This window comes from Uloborus diversus, chromosome 9 (assembly GCF_026930045.1).
Source record: "Uloborus diversus isolate 005 chromosome 9, Udiv.v.3.1, whole genome shotgun sequence".
Taxonomy (NCBI): Eukaryota; Metazoa; Arthropoda; class Arachnida; order Araneae; family Uloboridae; genus Uloborus; species Uloborus diversus.
The window spans coordinates 110,527,863-110,548,097 of NC_072739.1; the positions used below are offsets into that span (position 1 = coordinate 110,527,863).

The 20,235-nt window shown below is 34.1% G+C and overlaps 1 protein-coding gene across 1 annotated transcript in view; it reads right to left on the bottom strand.

Annotated features, from left to right (window-relative positions):
* The window catches only part of LOC129230440 (alpha-2-macroglobulin-like), a 116,003-nt gene extending 98,343 nt beyond the window's left edge, over positions 1 to 17,660 (bottom strand). The window contains exons 1-5 of the mRNA XM_054864839.1: positions 17,653 to 17,660; positions 14,397 to 14,596; positions 7,090 to 7,275; positions 3,846 to 3,901; positions 2,403 to 2,475 (exon numbers count right to left, since the gene is read on the bottom strand). Coding sequence (XP_054720814.1) covers positions 2,403 to 2,475; positions 3,846 to 3,901; positions 7,090 to 7,275; positions 14,397 to 14,596; positions 17,653 to 17,660 — 523 coding nt within the window. The remainder of the gene's footprint in view (positions 1 to 2,402; positions 2,476 to 3,845; positions 3,902 to 7,089; positions 7,276 to 14,396; positions 14,597 to 17,652) is intronic.
* Positions 17,661 to 20,235: the final 2,575 nt, after the last annotated feature.

Here is a 20,235-nt window from a genome sequence, read left to right on the forward strand (position 1 = left end):
ATATATATATATATATATATATATATATATATATATATATATATATATATATATATATATATATATATATATATATATATATATATATATATATATATATATATATATATATATATACAGAAGTTTTACGTATAAACTGAGTTTTGCGGCATCATTTCATATCATTCGGGAAGATTTCGATAATTGGGAAATTGGCGATCTTTATCCATTGGCGTCAATTTTTCGCGCGAGCGCGAAAATTGTTTTTCCTTTGCATACGTAAACAAAGAGTAAAGAAATATATATAGGGCTATCAGAGGGCAACACATCATCCAAAATGAAATTATTCCAGCCAAGAACTTGACGGCCATGCCAATTTCCCAATAATCGGAAAATCCCCCTTCTTCATTAGTTTTGAGATTAATTTTGATACAAAACATACAAAAAGCTTTATTTCTATTATTTTTTTTTTGGCGCAAAAGCCTTGATAGTCTATGTTGTGCCATATACAGAAAGCAAAATTGAAATAAATTATTACTGTTCGGTATTGTGAGTACATGTAAAAACTATATGTTCCCAGAAGTAGACTAAGCGAATGTATAAGAGTAAAAATAAAAATGTTAGAAACAGGAAAATTCATATAAGTTTTCCCAAATATTCAGTAATGAATATGGTCGAATTTCGACCGCTGGGCGAATCCTAGTAAATAAATTACTCTCCATTGAAACTTATTGAAATGTAAAATTCGCTAAATAAGCAAAACAAGTCATTAAGTAGCCTTTAAAGTTCCAAAAAATGTAAAATGGTCTTTCAAGTAAAAACACCGTTAAAAGCTCCATCAAAACGTACAATGCGCTAAATAAAAAACCGAGTCATTAATAAAATACAATACAAGTTTCATTTAAACGTAAAATTGAAACATGAGGAGCAAACATGGTGGGGACGTAAACGATAATATTCTGCTGCGCAAAAGTAGAAAGTAAAAAAGTTGCCAAATGGCAATGTACCCCCGAATCTACTCTTACCCCTACTTCTTCTTACTTCAGAAGGGGAAAGTAGCATCTGCGAGTGATAATTGTTCGGTATAAATCGCGTTGGCTTAAATCTTGGCTAAAACCAGATATTTCCATAGGCGCCCACACCTCGATGGGAAATCACGGGAAGACACTGTGACCTTCCAAAAATTTCCTTATTCGGAAAATTTTTGTCAGACGATTCGGCAAAATTTGGAACTCCATTCGGAAAAATTTGGAGCTCCATTTGGCAAAACCAACATCATTCGGCAAAATTTGGTGTTCCGTTCGGCAAAATTATCATCAATCAGCGGAATTTGCCACTCCATTCGGAAAAATTTGGAGTTCCTTTCGGCAAAATTGAAAATTTCCGACCTCCCAAAAATTTAAGTTCCGGGATATTTCAACCGATTTTTTTCCTCACACGAATTTCCCTGATATATAAAGTCTCTTGCGCTCAGAAATGAGTGGAAATCTTTGTATCAAAATTGGATCAAAACAACATGTTTATCATTTTTTATCTCTTTCATCTCGGAAGTGAGATTTCGATTCATAAAATCTGTTTACGCACGAAACGCTTCAAGTCTTAAAAAAATTTCGAATGTTTACTTATTTCTTTCGAAGGAACGTGATAGATATTTTTTTCTATCTGCATGATTTTTTTTCCTCTCATTCGGTACGTTGTCAGCCAGATCTCAGACATATTTCATTGTATAGCTGATAATATGAAAATTATACCTTTAGAAACTCTTTTTCATGATAAATGATTAAATATTTCTTCTATGTGATTTATAATAATCAATGTAATTTATCAAAATGATCGACTTCTGCACATTTTGCATATCACATGTAAAATGGTTTCTGTGGAAATTTCCAATTGCGAAAGTAAAAAGGACATTTTTAGCTACAGTTAAAGTTGCAGTTATTAAATCTTAAAAGAATCGCGGATGTTTACTTGTTTCTTTCGAAGGAACGTGATAGATCTTTTTTCTACCAGCATGTTTAATATTAAAATTTAAATATATTTTTTCTCCCATAATTATCAATATATAATCCTAAGGGCCAATATATATCTTAGCTTTCTTTCTTGCGATTTTCGTACACTTAACAGAGGAAAGAAACAAGAATCAAAATCCATCTTTTGTTTAAATTGCAAAATTTTTACTAAAGACACACTACTGTCATTCGAATCCGGTGCATTCTATTTGGGAAAATCTATACTAATAATATAAAGCTGTAGAGTTTGTTTGTTTGAACGCGCTAATCTCAGGAACTACTGGTTAGAATTGGAAAATTCTTTTTGTGTTGAATACTCCATTTATTGAGGAAGGTCTCCAGTTATGTCCTACTTCTTCAAATCCCCTGTTACGGATTAAATATCCATGCCTCTATGTATTATTAGTATCTTACCTCCAGTGAACTTAACTTGTTTCCACTGTGCAACCCTGATGTTGGACGGATCTTCTATCCAAACGTCCCCAATCTAAAATAGATATCTTTCAAAAATTATTACCCTGTGCAGCATATTTTAAATGCATTGACAAATTAAAATTTTATCAGTTTCATTATTTTTTTCATCACATTTAAAAATACAATTTTATGAGATCTTTTCAGGAAAACCACAAGAAAAATTTGCCGCAGGAAAATGCAATACGAAATAATGCATAAAAATATGATGTGATAATTTGCAGGATTGCTGTAATTTTCAAAAAACAAAAACGAAAAACATCCAGGTGAAAAAAGAAATCTAGTTTCCAATAAAGCTACACTTGACACGAAAGTAATCACTTAAAAATTATTTTTAACTGCATTTTTAATCTCGGTGATTATTGATACACAGAACATGGTCTAAGATATAAAACGATGATTCAAAAGAGTGCTTGGTGAAAACAGGAAAGTCGCCTGTCAAGGTATGACGGGTTAAAATTGCTTACTCTTCTAGTACATTTAAACGAAGCAATGGGGTCGTTTCCAAAATTTTAAAAGTATTTTTTTCGGAAAGCATGCTTAAAAACATAGAATCTGACCATTTTTTAAATAATTTCTTTAAGTTTAATATTTTTAAAAATTACTTAAATCGGTGCGCTTTCATTGTTTAACGCTTCTGCCGATGACATCACAAATGATGAAATGCCATTCAGTGTTGCTATTCATGGTCCAAAATATTTAATTCGCATCTTTACTCACGTGTATTGGCAACGATATGGTCGGTAGCACGCGTAGAGCACAATTTTAATTCGCTGCTTGATTATAATAACGTGGAAACGTAGTAGAAAGATGCTGAAAAGTGCATCATTTGTGACGTCATAAAGACCACGCCTTATTTGGAAAATCGAACGTTTAAAAAAAATAATTTTAAAAAATTGTTGTGAAAATGAAAGTATTTTCTGGGTCATGTTATTTTTTTTGCTCATTCTATCCATTTCAGTGACTAAAAGTAGTACTTTTGACTGAAGGAAACCACCCCATTGCCTGTTTGGTGATATTTTGATAGTTGAAAATCCCTAACTCTAGTTGATTAACCCTGAACTTCAGTAGATAACGTTCATAGTTGACCGCTTCTTCGTTTCTTCATTCCCCTGAAATGACACAGTCTTAACAGTAAAACAGTTAAGTTACCGGATCGAATCCAGTCTTGTCAAAATAAAGCCTTTCCCTGCATGTTAAACATTACCAAAACATATGATCAAATTATCATGCCACGACTTGAATTTCATTGTTGAAGCACGTGCGTTACTCGATACTATTATATATATGAGGATGAATAAGCCCACACATACACACATGATACACATATATAAAATACAAGTGTATGGAATGCTTTGACGTCAAAACCAAAAGGAACCCACTTACTGTATCATTTCCTAATGGCTTGAGTTGGCTATCCATTGGCAAAACTCGAAATCGAACTGAAAGAAAAATTTGACATGTCCAAAATATGTTTTTGGATTAAATGAATAAAGCAAATTATAATAGAAAAAAAACGTAGGGGAAAGGTTAATAGCTAGTCTATCCACAACAAAGATTAATTGTTCAGCTTTTTGAAAGGAAAATAGAAAAACTACTGTCAAAATATCGAATATAATTTTATCTTTCTATATTTTATGAAATGTTTTGAGCAATTTTAAATGATAATATTTGGAAATATTTAGAAGATGGAGGTCATATTTCAACGTATCAAGTACATAGAGGTGACAAAAGTCATTGGATACCTCTTAATGTTGTGTTGAACCTCATTTTCCCGGAGAAGTGCAGCGACTCGTCGTTGCATGAACTCAACAAGTCGTTGGAAGTCCTCTGCAGAAGTTTTGAACTACCTTGCGGCTATAGACATCCATAATTGCGAAAGCAGTGTAGGATCAATATTTTATGTACGAATTGACCACTCCATGATGTCCCATAAAAGATCTATGGAATCCACGGGCGATCTAAATAGCCAAATCATTCGCTAGAACTGCTCAGAATGTTATTAAAGTCAAGTGCGAATGATTGTGACCAGGTGACATGACGCGTAGCCATCCATAAAAATTTCCTTTTTTGAGTGGTAAATGAAATCCATAAATAGTTACCAGTGGTCTTAAAATAGCTGACATAACCATTTTTAGTCAGTGATCAGTACAGCTGGAATGATAGGATCCAATCCACAACATGTAAAAACAGCTCACACCAATATTGAGCCAATTCTAGCAGACCTAGGGCCTTGTTTCGGTGCCATAAGGAACACTTCTTCAAATCAAAGATGTTTTGGGAGGTTTGCTATAATTTATGTAAGGAGAATCCAGGTACCTTCGTCATGATGAGAGAAGTGGGAGTGAGGTACAGGCATATATATTTCCGCCTATAGATTTTTGATTGCATTTGGCTTGAAGACATTTAGCTATTCGAACATTTCACAGAACTCTATATAATCTTTAAATATAGTAAAATCTCATGACAGCGAATACCAGCAAAACGAAAGGTACATTTCAGCGAAGTAAATGTTCAGTCCGTTTTAAATGCAATTACATCGCTTGAATTCCATTACAACGAACAAAAATTGCAGCATCTTGAAGTTCGTTGTAACGGCATTTAACTGTAGTACATTTAGGTTTTGTTGCAAATAATGTTTAAAAACAAAGTCTAAAAAATAAAAATAATAAGTGTAAATTCTGCAGTAATTGACATTTACATGCCACTCTACCAGCAAATTTAAAATAGAATGAAACCTGTTTGAGTTGACCACTTGCGGTGCAGTACTATAGTGGCTAATTTAGATAGGTGGTTAACTTATAGAGGTTGATATACAATTTCTGACAATAAAGTTCAGTAAATGAAATAAGAACGACCAGTTTGGTCACACTGGTCAAACAAAACGCTGCACCTACGTAGCGGCAGGTGGTGATCATATCTGCCCCCCCTCCCCCCCAGTTCAGTTGAGTTTCGTTTGTGTTCCATGTAAGACTTGTTTAGTACGTCGGTTCTTTAATCAGAACAGGAAAATGAATTAACGAAAGTTCAATATTGAGTCTGTCTAAACAGTTACAGGCGAAAATGGAGGTGGTGCAAATTGAACATCTACCATACTCACCTGATCTCAATCTCCCAGACTTCTTCCTATTCCCACTACTCAAATTTGCTTTGAAAGGAAAGACATTTGACGATGTTCTTGACATCCAACGAAACGTGACGAGGTTTGTGAACTCCATCCTAAAAGAAGACTTGAAAAGTTTCCAGGACATGTAGAGCAGATATCAGCGATGCGTAGTTAAGGGAGGTAACTAATACTACTAAGTTGCCTCGTGTGAATGCAAAGAAAAATGCCAGTCAACAAGTTAACAGGCAATTTTTTGGAAAAGTTGATTCAACTAACCGCCTCGTGTGTAGGTGGCCTATCAAGATAATAATCGTTTAGTCACATATTTAATTTTTTTATGGAAATTCAAGGAATGTGCTTTCAATATTTGCAGCAAGGTTACAGTTTAAGCTATCAAAAATATTCGAAAGGTGGCACAGTTATTACAAAAATTTACTATTTTTGGTTATTTACAGAGCGTTTCACCTAGAAACCCTGTTGCAAGCAAAAGCGATCACAGTACATTTTTTCTGTTTAATTTATTTTAAAAAATTACATTTCGGACTATTGCATACGGACAGTAATCCGGATGCCTGTTAATCCTTTGTTTTGACCATCGGGAAGGAAGCATATGTTAGAGAGAAGAGAGATAAAATAAAAGCCAAAAGAGAGAGAAGAGAAGAGAGAGAGAGAGCTTTCGATGCAAATTCATCAGCTTTAAACACAACCAATGATAGAAGGGTTAAAGAAAGGAGTGACCAATCAGGAATGTGGATAAAAACCTTTTCATACATTACGCAGACAAGTCGATAAGATAAGGATGAAAAAGTATTCTCCTGGTCAAAACTAAACACAGAAGGGAATGTGGGTTGTTCAAATTACAGTAGACAGATTGAAGGACCAGATGACATAAAAATAACATAACTAAAAGTCAACACATATTAATTGAGAAATAACTTAAAATTCATAAAAAAGAAAGAAAAAAGTCAGAAAGATACTTGGATTAAAGCAGCTCACAACTGAGGAGTTCCTCATAAACTAAAACACAAAGATAGTCAATTTTAACCCGCAGTTAATATTGACTATCATATATCTTAGACTAGTCACATTCTTAGACTAGACATCTAACAGAGAAAGCTTACGGTTTCTTTTTCAACCGTCATCATGAAATAAACTTTTCTTGGTTTTTTAAGCAACACTCCAAGTCACCGTCGAATTACAACGGCGCTAGAATGTCATCTATCGCTTTTTTGGCGAGCAATACTTTGTTTCACTGAGGTTCAAATTATTAAACCAATAATAACCCGTGATCGAAAATAAATTGTCGCGCCAAAAGGATTGCAAAGACTTGTCACGTGAAAATGAAGAATGTTATGGGACTTCGCTTTTTCAAAAGGAAAGCCAATTATCTTTCCAATGGAACACTACATATGAAGTTATGTTGCGTTGTCTTCTTCACGCTACATACTCGTAAACGTAAAGATCATTTTACTTTATTTTACAATATTAAATTAAAATTTAGTTTGTTTTTTAAATGTCTCTCACCTATTTGTCCTGGTTTGTACAAAGGCTTATCCGTCTCAATGAAGGTGATTACAGAATTATGTCGGATCTTAACTCTTTTTTCGGAGTTTATCCGATATCCATTACTGAAGGTGCCTTCGATGTGCAACTTCGCGTCCATGTCCGCTGAAATAGGTGGAACCACCATTTCGATCCAAACATTGTAATCTAAAATGAGAAGAATTTATATACAGAGTGACCCAAAAGCAGGCATACAGTTACTTATACAGGGTGTTCCGTTTTAATCTGCAAGACCTTTATTTTCGCAACTGTTAGTCCTAGATGTATACTTTCAATTGCAAAAATGTTCAAAATCAGATGCAGAGTTAAGATATTGAAAGTTTGAAGTCAACATAAAAATAAGTCAATAAAGTTTAACTTTTTATACGGACCCTAGGTCCCCTTAACTTATGTTTAAAGAAATAATCTCCATTGAAAACTATTACTGACACAAAAAACTTGACATTTGTACGATCGAAACTCAAGGAGATATTCCATTTCAAAGTTTTAAGGGACCATACAGAAGAGGAGATTGGAACTTATCGCCCTTTTAGATGAATGACAAATCGTCAAAGTAAGAAAAACAAGATATTTATATTTTTCATTGCTATTCAAAAATAAATGCAAATCTTATGCCGTGATACGCAAACACGCACTACAAAACCTCGAACAATTTGCAAAACCTACCTCTATGCACCATCATTTTAAACGCTTAACCGCTCTACCCCCCCCCCCCCCAAAAAAAAAGGTGTTATTGACGGCGAGTGAAAAGTGGTCTAAGTCACAAAACGTTGCGTTTCATATCTCGGTGAGTATTGGTTGTAATAATTTCAAACTTTTTTTTGTTGAAATTATATTTCAATGGAGATTATTTCCCTAAATATAAGTTAGAAGACCTGGGGTCAGTATAAAAGGTTAAATTTTGAATTTTTTGACTCATTTTAATTTTCACTACAAAGTTTCAATATCTTAAACCTGCACCTGATTTTGAAAATTTTTGCAATTGAAAGTATATACACTCTAAGACAAAAAAAAAGTTGCACCATGAAGGAAGTCTTAGAATACAATGACATTTGGAAGGTATGTTAAGTGTATATGGAAGAGTAAATGATTAGAAAATGAGAACGATATAAGCAAAATTTATTGAACAACATACACAAAATGGGTAACATTCAGTATGGGGTATGGCCGCCATTATTCCGAATACAACATGCTAATCGTCTTGGTAACGAATCGTACAGGTTCTTAATGAAGTCCTGTGGTAGTCTATCCCATGCTGCTTTAACTTTGTTACGGAGTTCCGGCAGATTTCGAGGTACGGGTGGAGTGTTGACATCTCGTCCCATGGCATCCCACACATTCTCGATTGGGGACAGGTCTGGTGAATATGCCGGCCACTCCATGCTGTCTAGGCCTTGAAGACAAGCTCTAGAGACGGCAGCAATATGGGGTCGAGCGTTGTCTTGTTGGAATAGCGGCCGAACACGGGTGCTCAGGAATGGCAAAGCAACTGGCTGCAGGATCTCTTCAACGAAACGTGGCCGGTCAAAGCACCGTTAATGAACACTAGAGGTGATTTTGCATCATATGCAATTGCACCCCACACCATGACACCAGGTCTCGTGGACGTATGACGCTGTACAATAAAACGTAAATCTTGGCGCTGATCACGTTGCCTCCACACGCGGATTCTATTGTCGTCTCCACCAAGACAGAAGCGGGACTCGTCAGTGAAGACTAAGCGATACCATTTGACGCTCCATGTCCGTCTTGTACGGCACCATTCCAATCTTTTCCGACGATGCAATGCTGTTAATGGCAGTCGTCGTAACGGTCTACGTGAGCGCAGTCCCACGTCGTGCAGCCGTCGGCAAATGGTGCGACCACTTATTGGCTGATTGATGGAAGGTCCCACAGCCTGTTGGATGTCTGCAACTGTGCTGGTTGGATCGTTACGAGCTTGCCTTACGAGCCTCCGGTCCTCCCTCGGTACGGTTTGTCTCGGCCTCCCTGAGCCTGGTTGACGCTGATATGTGCCTTGTTGAGTCCACTGCCGCCAAATGCGTGCAACAGTAACATCAGTGTAACCAACGTGCTGTGCTATCCGTCGAAATGACCATCCAGCTTCTCGGAGGCCAATTATGAGACCCCTTTCGAACACTCCTGGTTGCGTAAATTGCTTGCGAACTTTATTTCGAGGCCAATGTTAAACGACGTAACAAACAAATCAGATTGAGTTAAATTAAAATTGCTGCTCTACTGGACGCCCTTATATAGCTGGTCTTGCGCTGTGCTTAGGGTCACCCTGCGCGCGTTGCATGCGCAACCCTAACCTGGAAATTTAATCATTAGCATATCTTAGGCAGAAGAACCATCCCTCCAAATTTCATTCACATCGGTCCATACCTTCCTGGTGCAACTTTTTTTTTTTGTCTTAGAGTGTATCTAGGACTAACGGTTGCGAAAATAAAGGTCTTGCAGGTTAAAACGGAACACCCTGTATATCAATATACTTTTATTGCGTTCTTAATTACGTTCATATATTTATATATTTTATCCAAAAAAATAAACAAAATGTCCACCTTCGGCACTGATGCATTCCTGCAGCCTAGCCCCGACGCTATCACACACAGTGCGACTCTAAGTCCGGTTAGAACGAAACGCATCATGGCTGAAATTCTTCAACTGTCATACCGTGACGGGTTTTCTGGAATAAACCTCATCCTTTACTACTCCCCAGAAAAAATCAGCTTTATAACAAAAGAAAGAGCACAATGCATCTATGTAACTCCATACCTACTTTTGGGCCACCCCTCTGTATTTCTTTTTAAGACACCTTCATTTCTTGAAAACAAATTTAATAAAGGAGTTGTGTCATAAATATCACATTTAGTAAAAATCATGTCGTCTGCTATTTTTTGTTTGCATATTTAAAACTAGTGGTACCCGCACGGCTTTGCTCGTAATAGAAAAATTAAAAGGTCTTTTGGTTCGCCGGTATATTTACAAATAATGTATGGTGAATTTTCTCGCCAATTGGTTTGTACTCATGTTACAGTTCCACGTTATGATAATTTCGTATCTCGCCAATTGGCTTGTGCCCATGTTACGGTTCCACGTTATGATAATTTCGTAATTTACTCTTCCGTCTTATGATAATTTTGTTCTTAAAATTGGAATAGAAAAAGAACAAAATCGAATTTTCAAAAAATCTCTTCGAGGTGTACACCCCCATGCTACAAACTAACTTTTTGCCAAATTTCATGAAAATCGGCCGAACGGTCTAGGCGCTATGCTCGTCACAGAGATCCTGACAGACAGAGATCCGGACAGAAAGAGATCCTGACAGACAGAGATCTGGACAGAGAGACTTTCAGTTTTATTATTAGTAAAGAATACTCGTAACTTTAGAGCTTGAATACGTAACCTTGCGGCCTCCTACACAGGAGGTAACTTAGTCGAATTGACGGGCGGAACTTTCAAACGGGCGGTTATCATATTTTCTACCAGGAAGTATAACCTGGTAGAAAAGTGAAGGAATTGCCCGGCATGCTTCAACAGGCACAGCTGTTGCTACCATTCTCATCCCGGTGAGAATTTTCAACTTTTTAGTTGATTCAACTCATCGGACATTGCCAAGCGTTCTCTCTACACACAAGTAAACGAGTTGAGTCAACTCGGTTAAGTTTTTATAGGCAGCTGCTCGAATAAATTCTGCTTATTAGAAGAAAAGTTGATTCAACTAAGTTGCCTCGTGTGAAGACAACGAAAAATGCCTGTCAACTAGCTGACAAACAATTTTTTTTTTTGGAAAAGTTGGTTCAACTAACCAACTCGGCCTTACGAAACTACAGAAAGAGGTAAAACATTCCGTTCCACGTTTTTCCTATGTGATAAGATATAAAATTCAGACAGGTTATGCTGTAATATAACTTCAAAAGAATAGAAAAGAGAAACTCCCATAAACTCCATGAAAAATTACTGTCAGTAACTAAGATTAAAATGAAGGTTACGGGATCTGTTCGTTTTACCTCTTTCAGCCGTCATTAGTTAGACTGCAGTGCCATCTATAGTTTACTGGAATTTCGATTTAAATTCACAAGTTTACTCTTATTCTTAGGAACTGAAATTCAGAAATAGTTTAATCAATCTTCAAAAAAATTTCTTTGTGGTAAGCTTTCTCCTATCAAAATCCACATTATTGATCAGGAATTATAAAGGTTCAGTTTTCCCATGAAAACTTATATTATGATTTAAATATTTTGTTTCTTACATAAACTTCAAAAAGAAAATATTATTTTTAATCAAAAAAATTGAGCATGAAAATGAAGTGTTTGCTAGTATGGGACAAACCAAGATCTTTAGAATAACGCAGAAGTCGACGAGGGACAAATAGACACTCATCTCAATAATCAAATTTTCCTTTTTTGAAATAAATATTTATTCCAAAAATTAATTTTTGTTTATTTTTTATTTCAATGATAATTGTACCGAGAATTTTTCCTACATTCATATTCACAATTCAAATAAACTATTCGCAACTCCAACGAACTATAGGGGGCACTGAAGTCACTGTCTAATGGCGGACTTAAAAACTAAAACAAACGCACATGGTAACGAAGAAAATGCTAAAAGTGTTGTGATTTTTGTTCGTACATATGATTTTTTCGCTTTATTCTTTTTAAATTAATTTTCAAAGTCTTGTGGATATTCTGGCCCACGTAGAAAGAAATGAGAATTCAAGAAGCATTACTAAACGTCAAAGATTAATGCAAACTACGTAGTTCGTAGTTCTAAGCAGCTATTTCCACGATGTTGAATTCGAAATTTATCAATTCTTGATAAAACTAAATAATAATTGTGGCCTGGCAAGAATAACAATTAATGCTAGAAAATTCAATATGACATTACAAATTGTTATCGAAAGAAGATACTTTTTTGCCTTGCTTGGCTATCGATTATTGTTTTCCATTTGTAGCTGAGTTATTTCTCTCGAATTCCCGAATCGGTTACTTTAAAAATTTTCTGTTTCGATTTTTCTAATTTCTGAGTTACGATTTAATTGTGTCATGTTATGCAAATCATCAACAAAATTCTCACGGATATATGGTGGTAGTTTTCTTTTCAGTTGATTGACCATTATTTCTTTTCACTTATCGAATTCTGTACTCTTACTACCATTTTATTCCACTCATGATAAAAATTAAAAATGGTTTAACTAAAAACGCGAAATCTCGCCAAGGCTACTTTGCTCGCACTATACTAAAACTATAACCCTAAACAAATTTGGCGAAACCTTTCAGCTGAGAATAAAAGGAATAAAGTAAATTCTTTCTCGGTTATTCATTTTGTTCTACGATAATATATTCAAGAAAATATTTTGCATTCTGTCCATTCCAACTAAATACTGCTGTAAAATATGGTAAGTTTAATTAATTTAAGATTAAAAAAAACCCCATATTCTTACAAATTCATACAAAACAATAAAATTTTTTACCTTGTATAACGTTATCCAAGTTTGTTAATCCAGAATTTTCGCTTTCACCAATTATTAAGGAAATAATGAAAACTAATATTATTTTGAGAAGCTCGAGAATACTACTAAGGGACGAATTAATTTCTGTAGCTGAAAGCAAACTAAATCACATCGATTGCGTTAATAAATACTCAGAACAAACTGCCTGTGTTTACGTCAACAGACACACGTGGAACGCAACGTGGCAATGTTTTAGTTTCATTTGCAGTTTTGTAAATCACCGCAAGGTAGCGTATTCGAGCGCTGGAGTTCCGAATAGGAGGTGCTGTAGTCCTTGGACAAAAGAAGCGAGAAGAGGTAAAACAAAGACCCACCTGCTCCACCTGGCGAGTGAGACATCTGTCTGGTCCGAGCAAAATCGAAATGCTTTACCTCTTTATCTAATTTCTTAAATCACCGCAAGGTGGCGTATCCGAGCTCTAAAACTGTGAATGAGGATAATCCAACCAATGAATGAACATTTCGCCATAGACTAATAATAAGAGTAGACCGAGCTTTCTCATTCTTGCTGATAAAGAAAATTGGTTCATAGATGTATCATGTGACTAGTGGAAGGGCTTGGCGAAGACTTTGGCAGCATGGTTGCTAGATGGCAGCATTATCTATAGTTTGGCACTCGACATGTATTTTAAGACAATGTGTTTTCATTAAAAAAAAAACTTCCAGGTGCAGAGATTGAACTGTTTTTCTTTTAGTTATGCATTATTTTGACATTAGTAATAGTTTTTGATCAGTTTTCGGTAACTTTTATTTCATTTGGAGTTGTCAGCGTTGGCGTGAACGAAATGGCGTAAACGTTTTGCGTTAACGCAAAAATGTACTAATCGGTATCTTAAATTGAAACTGTAGGTAAAAATCTTACCGTTTGCTGATTCTTCTTGGTCGCTTGCATCTTTTATTGCTTAGAGAGTTATTGAAATTGACTAAAGAAAATGCACAATAGTACTATCTAAACGAAAAACTCACTATATTAACAAAATATTTACAACTTAGAATAACAAATTTACAAATCGGACTCCATAAAAGATCATTCTTCCGTGTTCCATCAATTCTATTAATTTTATTTCGCGCTGGCGTTGATCGTCTGCTACGATTAACGCCCGTTGTTGCTAGGATATCCACCAGTCACATGGTTTGGTTTATGAGCAGCAAAAGGGTTGCCATAGCTCGGTCTACTCTTATTATTAGTCTATGCATTTCGCTTTTAAAATAAAAAAATGTTTCAAAAGTTTTCTTTCTTTAATGAATTGGCAACAGTAACTTCCTTCTATACAAGCCCCAAATTGAAACGACTAGAAAATTTTGTGTTTGCTCTAAGTTCATTTATTGCGTTCTACCATCTTTTCCTTTAAACCTGCAAAAAACTTGAAACAAAACCATAAAAGTTCTCCCAGTGTTTTTTAAATAAATTTCGCATGTCAGTAGAAATCAATTAAATGTCATGAATACCAAATACTACAGATTTTAACGATAGTATGAATTTCTTAAAATGAAATCGTCCTTAAATGCTCATTTACTAGGCAAATTTCCCCACATCTTAATGTAATTTGATTGAAGAATCTTCCGTTTTAATTTATTTTTGCGCCGAGTAAGCTCCATCGAAGTACAAAATTTTGAAGAAAGCGCTGAAGTTAAAAAATAGAACACTCTAGAAATAATGAATGCTTAGAAATTATCAGAGTACCAAAGGCATGAATGCCATTAAAAATACAACAATTAACAAAATTGAGAAGCAATCTTAAAGCATACTTACTATTTACAACGTTTACTTCACTCTTCGCCATGACAGTTCCGGTGTAACCGTGAAGTAGAGTTAATATCACTTGTTCACCGGATGGAACGTCGAATACGGTGAGGGTGAAATATTCCGTGCTTCCTGCATCAATCACTTTAGGTGCCGTGAGGATGAAACCCCTGCAAAATGCATTAATAATGTATACTGCCTTAGGGCCTCTATGAATTATTTAGCTAAAATCTAACGTTATTTTTCACCAGGGAAAAAATACATGTGCTCAGGGTATTTTTTATCTTTAATTTCTAGGTGTTAGTGGGTAAAGTGGCTACACAGTAGCACTAGCGCAGCCAGAAATACCTTCTGGAGGGTTTTTTGATAATAAATACCTTCTGATTTTTTTTAATTTTTTTTATGAAAACTACCTTCTGAAGGGGGTCTTTTTGGTCAAAAATACTTTCTAAAAGGGAATTTTTCAATCAAAACAGCACTTTCATATGCATAAACAACTGTATTAGAAGATGCATTTATGTTAAAATTAATGACTTTGGGAGGTGTTTTCACCTCCCCCCCCCTTGCTGCACTATTGCACAGTAGCCCCCCGTTATATCACGCTTGTCGGGAGACAATAAAAAAGCGTGATATTTCCGAAAACGAGATGTAACCGAGGTCGTTAAAACTAACGATTAAACTAACATTCAAGCAACTAATATATGCATATGCAATGAATATAAATTTATTCTTATTTTGGGACGAACTTTTGAATAAAAGCAACAAATAAAAAAATATCTTACCAATTGCTGTTTAAATAGTATAAAAAACAATTTGGCATATTCCTATGGATTTTCAGTGAAATAAGAATTTAAAAAAATTATAACTAAACATGTGTCGAATTAAGATAAATGAAATATATCCCTGTTTTTTTATGGGTTACTTTCAAAACGATTGACAGTTTGGTGTCCTAACTTTTTCCGTTCAATTTAAAGTTGATATATTTTTTTTTTTTTTTGACATTGCACAAGCATGTAGTGAGGCATTGTTTTACATTAAATTCATTGCAATCAGTGCCTTTTCTCATGGTTGTAAATAATTAACCCTTTTCTATTACTTTAGTTAACTGGTAACGGAAATACATAAAGCATTTGACTTATTACTGATTATTTAAGATAGTTTAATCAAGATTTGTTAGATTATTCATTTTTAGAAAAGAAATTACAGAATGTATACAAGTAACACTCATGAGAAAAACGGTGACTTGCCGAGACGATTTTTGGAATTTCTAAAATCTAAGCAAATTAAATCACAAATAATCACCAGGTTAGAAAACTATAAATTGTAAGGAATTTATAATTAGAAAAGTTTTAATGTTTATAACAACAAAAAATTTCAAATCGTGTTGAACCTAATGTGTCAATGCATTTGAAAATCACCCTATGAGTTAAAAAGGGAAGTAAAGAATTTTCTTTAGAAATACCATGTTTTTACTACTTAAATGATCTCAAATTTAAAACAAAGTTTTATCACGTTAAACTTTTCAGGGGACAGAGGAAAAGCGTGATATACATGAATGAGTGATGTAATGAGAGGTGATATAACGAGGGGATACCGTACATAAAATAAAAGGACATATCGTTGAAATAAATGGAGGAATAGGGGTACAATTTTTATATTAGCTTGTAATAAGTAGGAATTAAGTTTTGGATTTTTTAAAACTTTAACATTGGCGCAATGCTTTCTTAAGTGAAGAAAGTCCAGTTGTTTGCTTAAGAAAACATTTTAAATATGAGCACCTCTTTTAACTTCTCTGTAAAATTTTGCCTATTAAAACATCCATCAGAATTACTTTTCAGGGTACTTTCTACAGGAACCCGTCTGCATTAGCAGCTCAGCTGGATTAATTTTATATGTTTTCGAGCAACTTAAGTAAGATGGGGATAAAGTGGTCTTATAGGTTAGGTTAACATAATATATCATTCATCTCAATGTTTTTAATCTTAATTTATAAGGTAGATATCACTTAAATATTAATTTCACTAAACATTTACTGTTTTAAAATACATTTATTTCTACAATATATGACAAATTCTTCGAACGTTTTCTGAAAGCACAGCTTTTAATCTATTCTAGTAGGAAAATTTATGTTCCAAAAGCACTTTTGTTAAACAGCAGTAAAGAGTAGAAGCTTAGAGCTAGAAGTATTTCGTATACATTGAATTATTAAATAAAGCTTGATTTTCTTTTCCGTTTTGTATCTTAAAGAAAGTAACATTTTTTTCTTAACTCTCTTTGGGTGCAATAATTTCTCATTGTATGATTTTCCTACTTCCTCCACACTACAAACCTACATTTCGGTTTTTTTTCCCTTTCATGTAAATTCGCAGCTTTTCTGCATCCATTTTCATAATACCTATCAGTGACAAGTATTGTACTATCTGAATGAAATTGATAACTATTTTTTCAAAATAAAAAAGAAAGGAATTGAACTTTCGTGTCTCACTGTGAACACTCTTGTCCTATAAGTTAGTTAACCTTAATTTTACAATGGTAATACTTCTCTCCACGTCCTAGAAGAAGTTAAGGATTATTCCCTCAATCACTCCCTCCCTCGAAAATCTTATAAATAGTTTTAAGAATAGGTGCGACACGAAAAATTCCAGTGAAGTCTTTCCGCACAAATGCTTTTTCCGAAATATTTGTTACAAGTTACACCTTTTAATGTCTCGCTAATACAGTACTGTACGTAACTAAAAAATAATGCTTGCACGAGTTAGAAACTTTTTTTTTTCGCTCGTGAAAAATTCAAATTGCAGATAATCAAGTCATTTTAAACTGGTCGAATTATCAGAAGCGGTAAAAACAGTTGCTGTAAATTCGGAGCTTATTACGAGATGTAGGCCAGTGCCAATAATGTTTGAAACCAAGAAAAGTTAGAGCAGGATGAAACCCATTGGAAAAGTAAGACAATATAATAAAATTAATAGGAAAAATAATTTACAGATGATCTGAGTTCGGGAAGGGGGGAGTAGGGGAGTTTAAGGAGGGGGAGGGGGAAACGGTTTATCACGATTTTCGGCAAAACTACGAGTTTTATCGAAAAAAAATAAATAACAAAATTGTTGGTAATAAAAAAATCTACAACTTTTGTACTTGCACTTTTTTTTTACATAACCTCAAAATTTACGCGAAAAATTCAAAGAACCAACGTTTTGATATTTTATTTTTATCTCCCACAAAAAAAAAAAAAAGATTTTTTTCACAAAGCTTGGTGAAAAGTTACCTTTTCATGTCTAAGACACTTTATTGTTTTTAATTTAAAATATTTATTATTTCTTCTTTTTTTGATTTAATATTAAAAAAGCATCATAATTTTCAATCGAAAAATTTACCATCAAAATGTATCTGATTTAAAAAAAGAAAAAAAATCGGTGCGTGTGATTTTTGTTGGAATCTCTACTTTCTGATGGTATAAAAAAATATATACAGTAGTTCGGGAAAATTTCGCAGAAAATGAAAAAAAAAAAAAAAACCCGAAAAAGTTCGAATTTGAAAAAAAAAAAAAAAATCATCATTAAGTAAACTTGTAAGCTATTTATTACACACTTTAATTGCTCAAAAATGTAAGTTTCCATGCTAAATTCTTAAATTAAAAAATTGAAATTTCATGGAACGTAGGGATTGCAAAAAACACGCGAAAATATTTATAAAAAGTCGACATACAAGCAGTATGATAATGCGCTTTTAGTGCAACTAAATCAGGCACATCTCAAACGAGCTATAATGTTTTTATCGAAATCATTCTGTGTTCTGTGTGTTTTGTTTTTGAATATGCAATAATATATTATCTCTTCTATTGTTATTTTTAACCGATCGTATTTTCTTTTGAAATGTTACCAAAAAAAAAAAAAAAAAAAACACACACACACACATACACACACACAATGAGATTGGAAATTAAATGTGAGAGCGTCTTTATTCATTTCTTTTCCTTCCTTTGATTCTCTCTGTCTTGCAGTACGAAACGTAGCTATTGCTGTCTCCTCATTATATTGACTTTGACAAGTTCGATGAATTAAAGCCTATGTTAAATTCTCAATTTTTTTGGTGTTATTATCGATCGACACTTTTCTTCAAGGTGACGTCAGAGCATTACTCGATCAGTGATATTCCCTATTCTATATATGAGAATTACTCATATACTTGAATGGTCTATAGAGCATTGCAGCCTTTAGAAAGTATTTTGTAAAGAAGTGGGAAATCGTCTAGAAAGTTCTGGGCCTTACTACCGGCTGATTATTTCGTAGCAGCTCGTTTGCGAAATGAACAACATCATTTATAAACATACACGTGCAGGCGAAGTTACTTAGAGATAATCATGACGATTTTACTTGTTTAAAATAATCTTTTTGGAGCTACATAGTAAGATAAGTACTACGTATATTTTAATATGAATCAATCAGCCATAAAATAAAAATATTATTTTCTTTCATAAATAGTATGCCTAACGGGACATAACTTAAAAAAAAAGATTAATACAGATAAATGATTGTTTTTTAATCAAAAATGTCTTTCATGTTTTCTTTTTAATATATTCGAACATTGAATATGTGAAGCTGATATTTTATTCATGCTACATTTTTTTAATTGTTAAGTTTAATCAAGAAATTCAATTGAAACTAGTATGTTGTGGCCATCACGAAACTTTCTTCTATATTTTTCTTTTTTTTTTCTGATCCCTCCCCACGCTTGACGAGGAAGCAATATTCCCAACAAAAACAAAATTACACATGAAAAATCTTGACGACCATCCCAATGTCTGCATTATCGCAAAAGCAAAGCAAAGAGCGAAAATTGAAAGTTATTTTAAAAGCCTTGCTTGAATTAATTACAAATATTTTATTTGTTAACAAACATAAGATGGCAACAGTTAAAAATTTTAAATCATTGAAATAATATTTCCGATCATTTCCATACAATTAAAATCACGAGAAATAAGCAGACGATAATCTATTACGATTTATCTTTCTTATTGTTGCACTAATAAAGCTATTTTTATTCGCTAAAAAATAATGATAATAAAAATAAATCAGCACCTCTTGGCGCGATTGGCGCCAAAATTGAACCAAAACCTGTTTACATATGGATTCACATATATTCCAAATTTCAACCAGAACGTAGCATTACTTTTTGAGACAGGGCACTCACAATGGAAAAAAAAAAAACGGGCGATTGCGCTACCCCCTTTTTAGCTGTTGACACCAAAATAAAATCAGCTTTTATACCCACTAAGGGCTACTTGCCGATAAATTTTTTTTTCATTCCGTTCATTATTTCATGAGATACAGCAGTCACAATTGACGACAAAAAACGTTCTATAGCTCAACCCCCGTTTGAGTTATTGGCATCAAAATTGAATCAGCACCTGATCCTGCTACTGGCAACATATGGACCAAATTTTGTTTGATTCCGCCCGTTACTTCCTGAGGAATAGCAATCACGCGTAACTCAAAAAACGTCCCATTGCTCCACCCCCCCTTGGAGGAATTCGCGCCAAAAACCAATGGGCACAAGTTCACATAGGGGCACATATGTGTACCAAATTTCGTTCGATTTCATGCGGTAGTTTTTGCTGTAGAGCGGCCACAAAAAACTGGTCACACACAGACGTGACACACACACATATACACACACACACACACACATACACACACACAGACAGACAGACATTTTCCAAAAATAGTCGAAATGGACTCAGCACACCTCAAAACGTTCGAATCCGTCAAAATTCGAAATTCGAAAATTTGCACGAATCCAATACTTTCTTCTATATATTAGATATAGAAGAAAGTAAAAACAATTTACG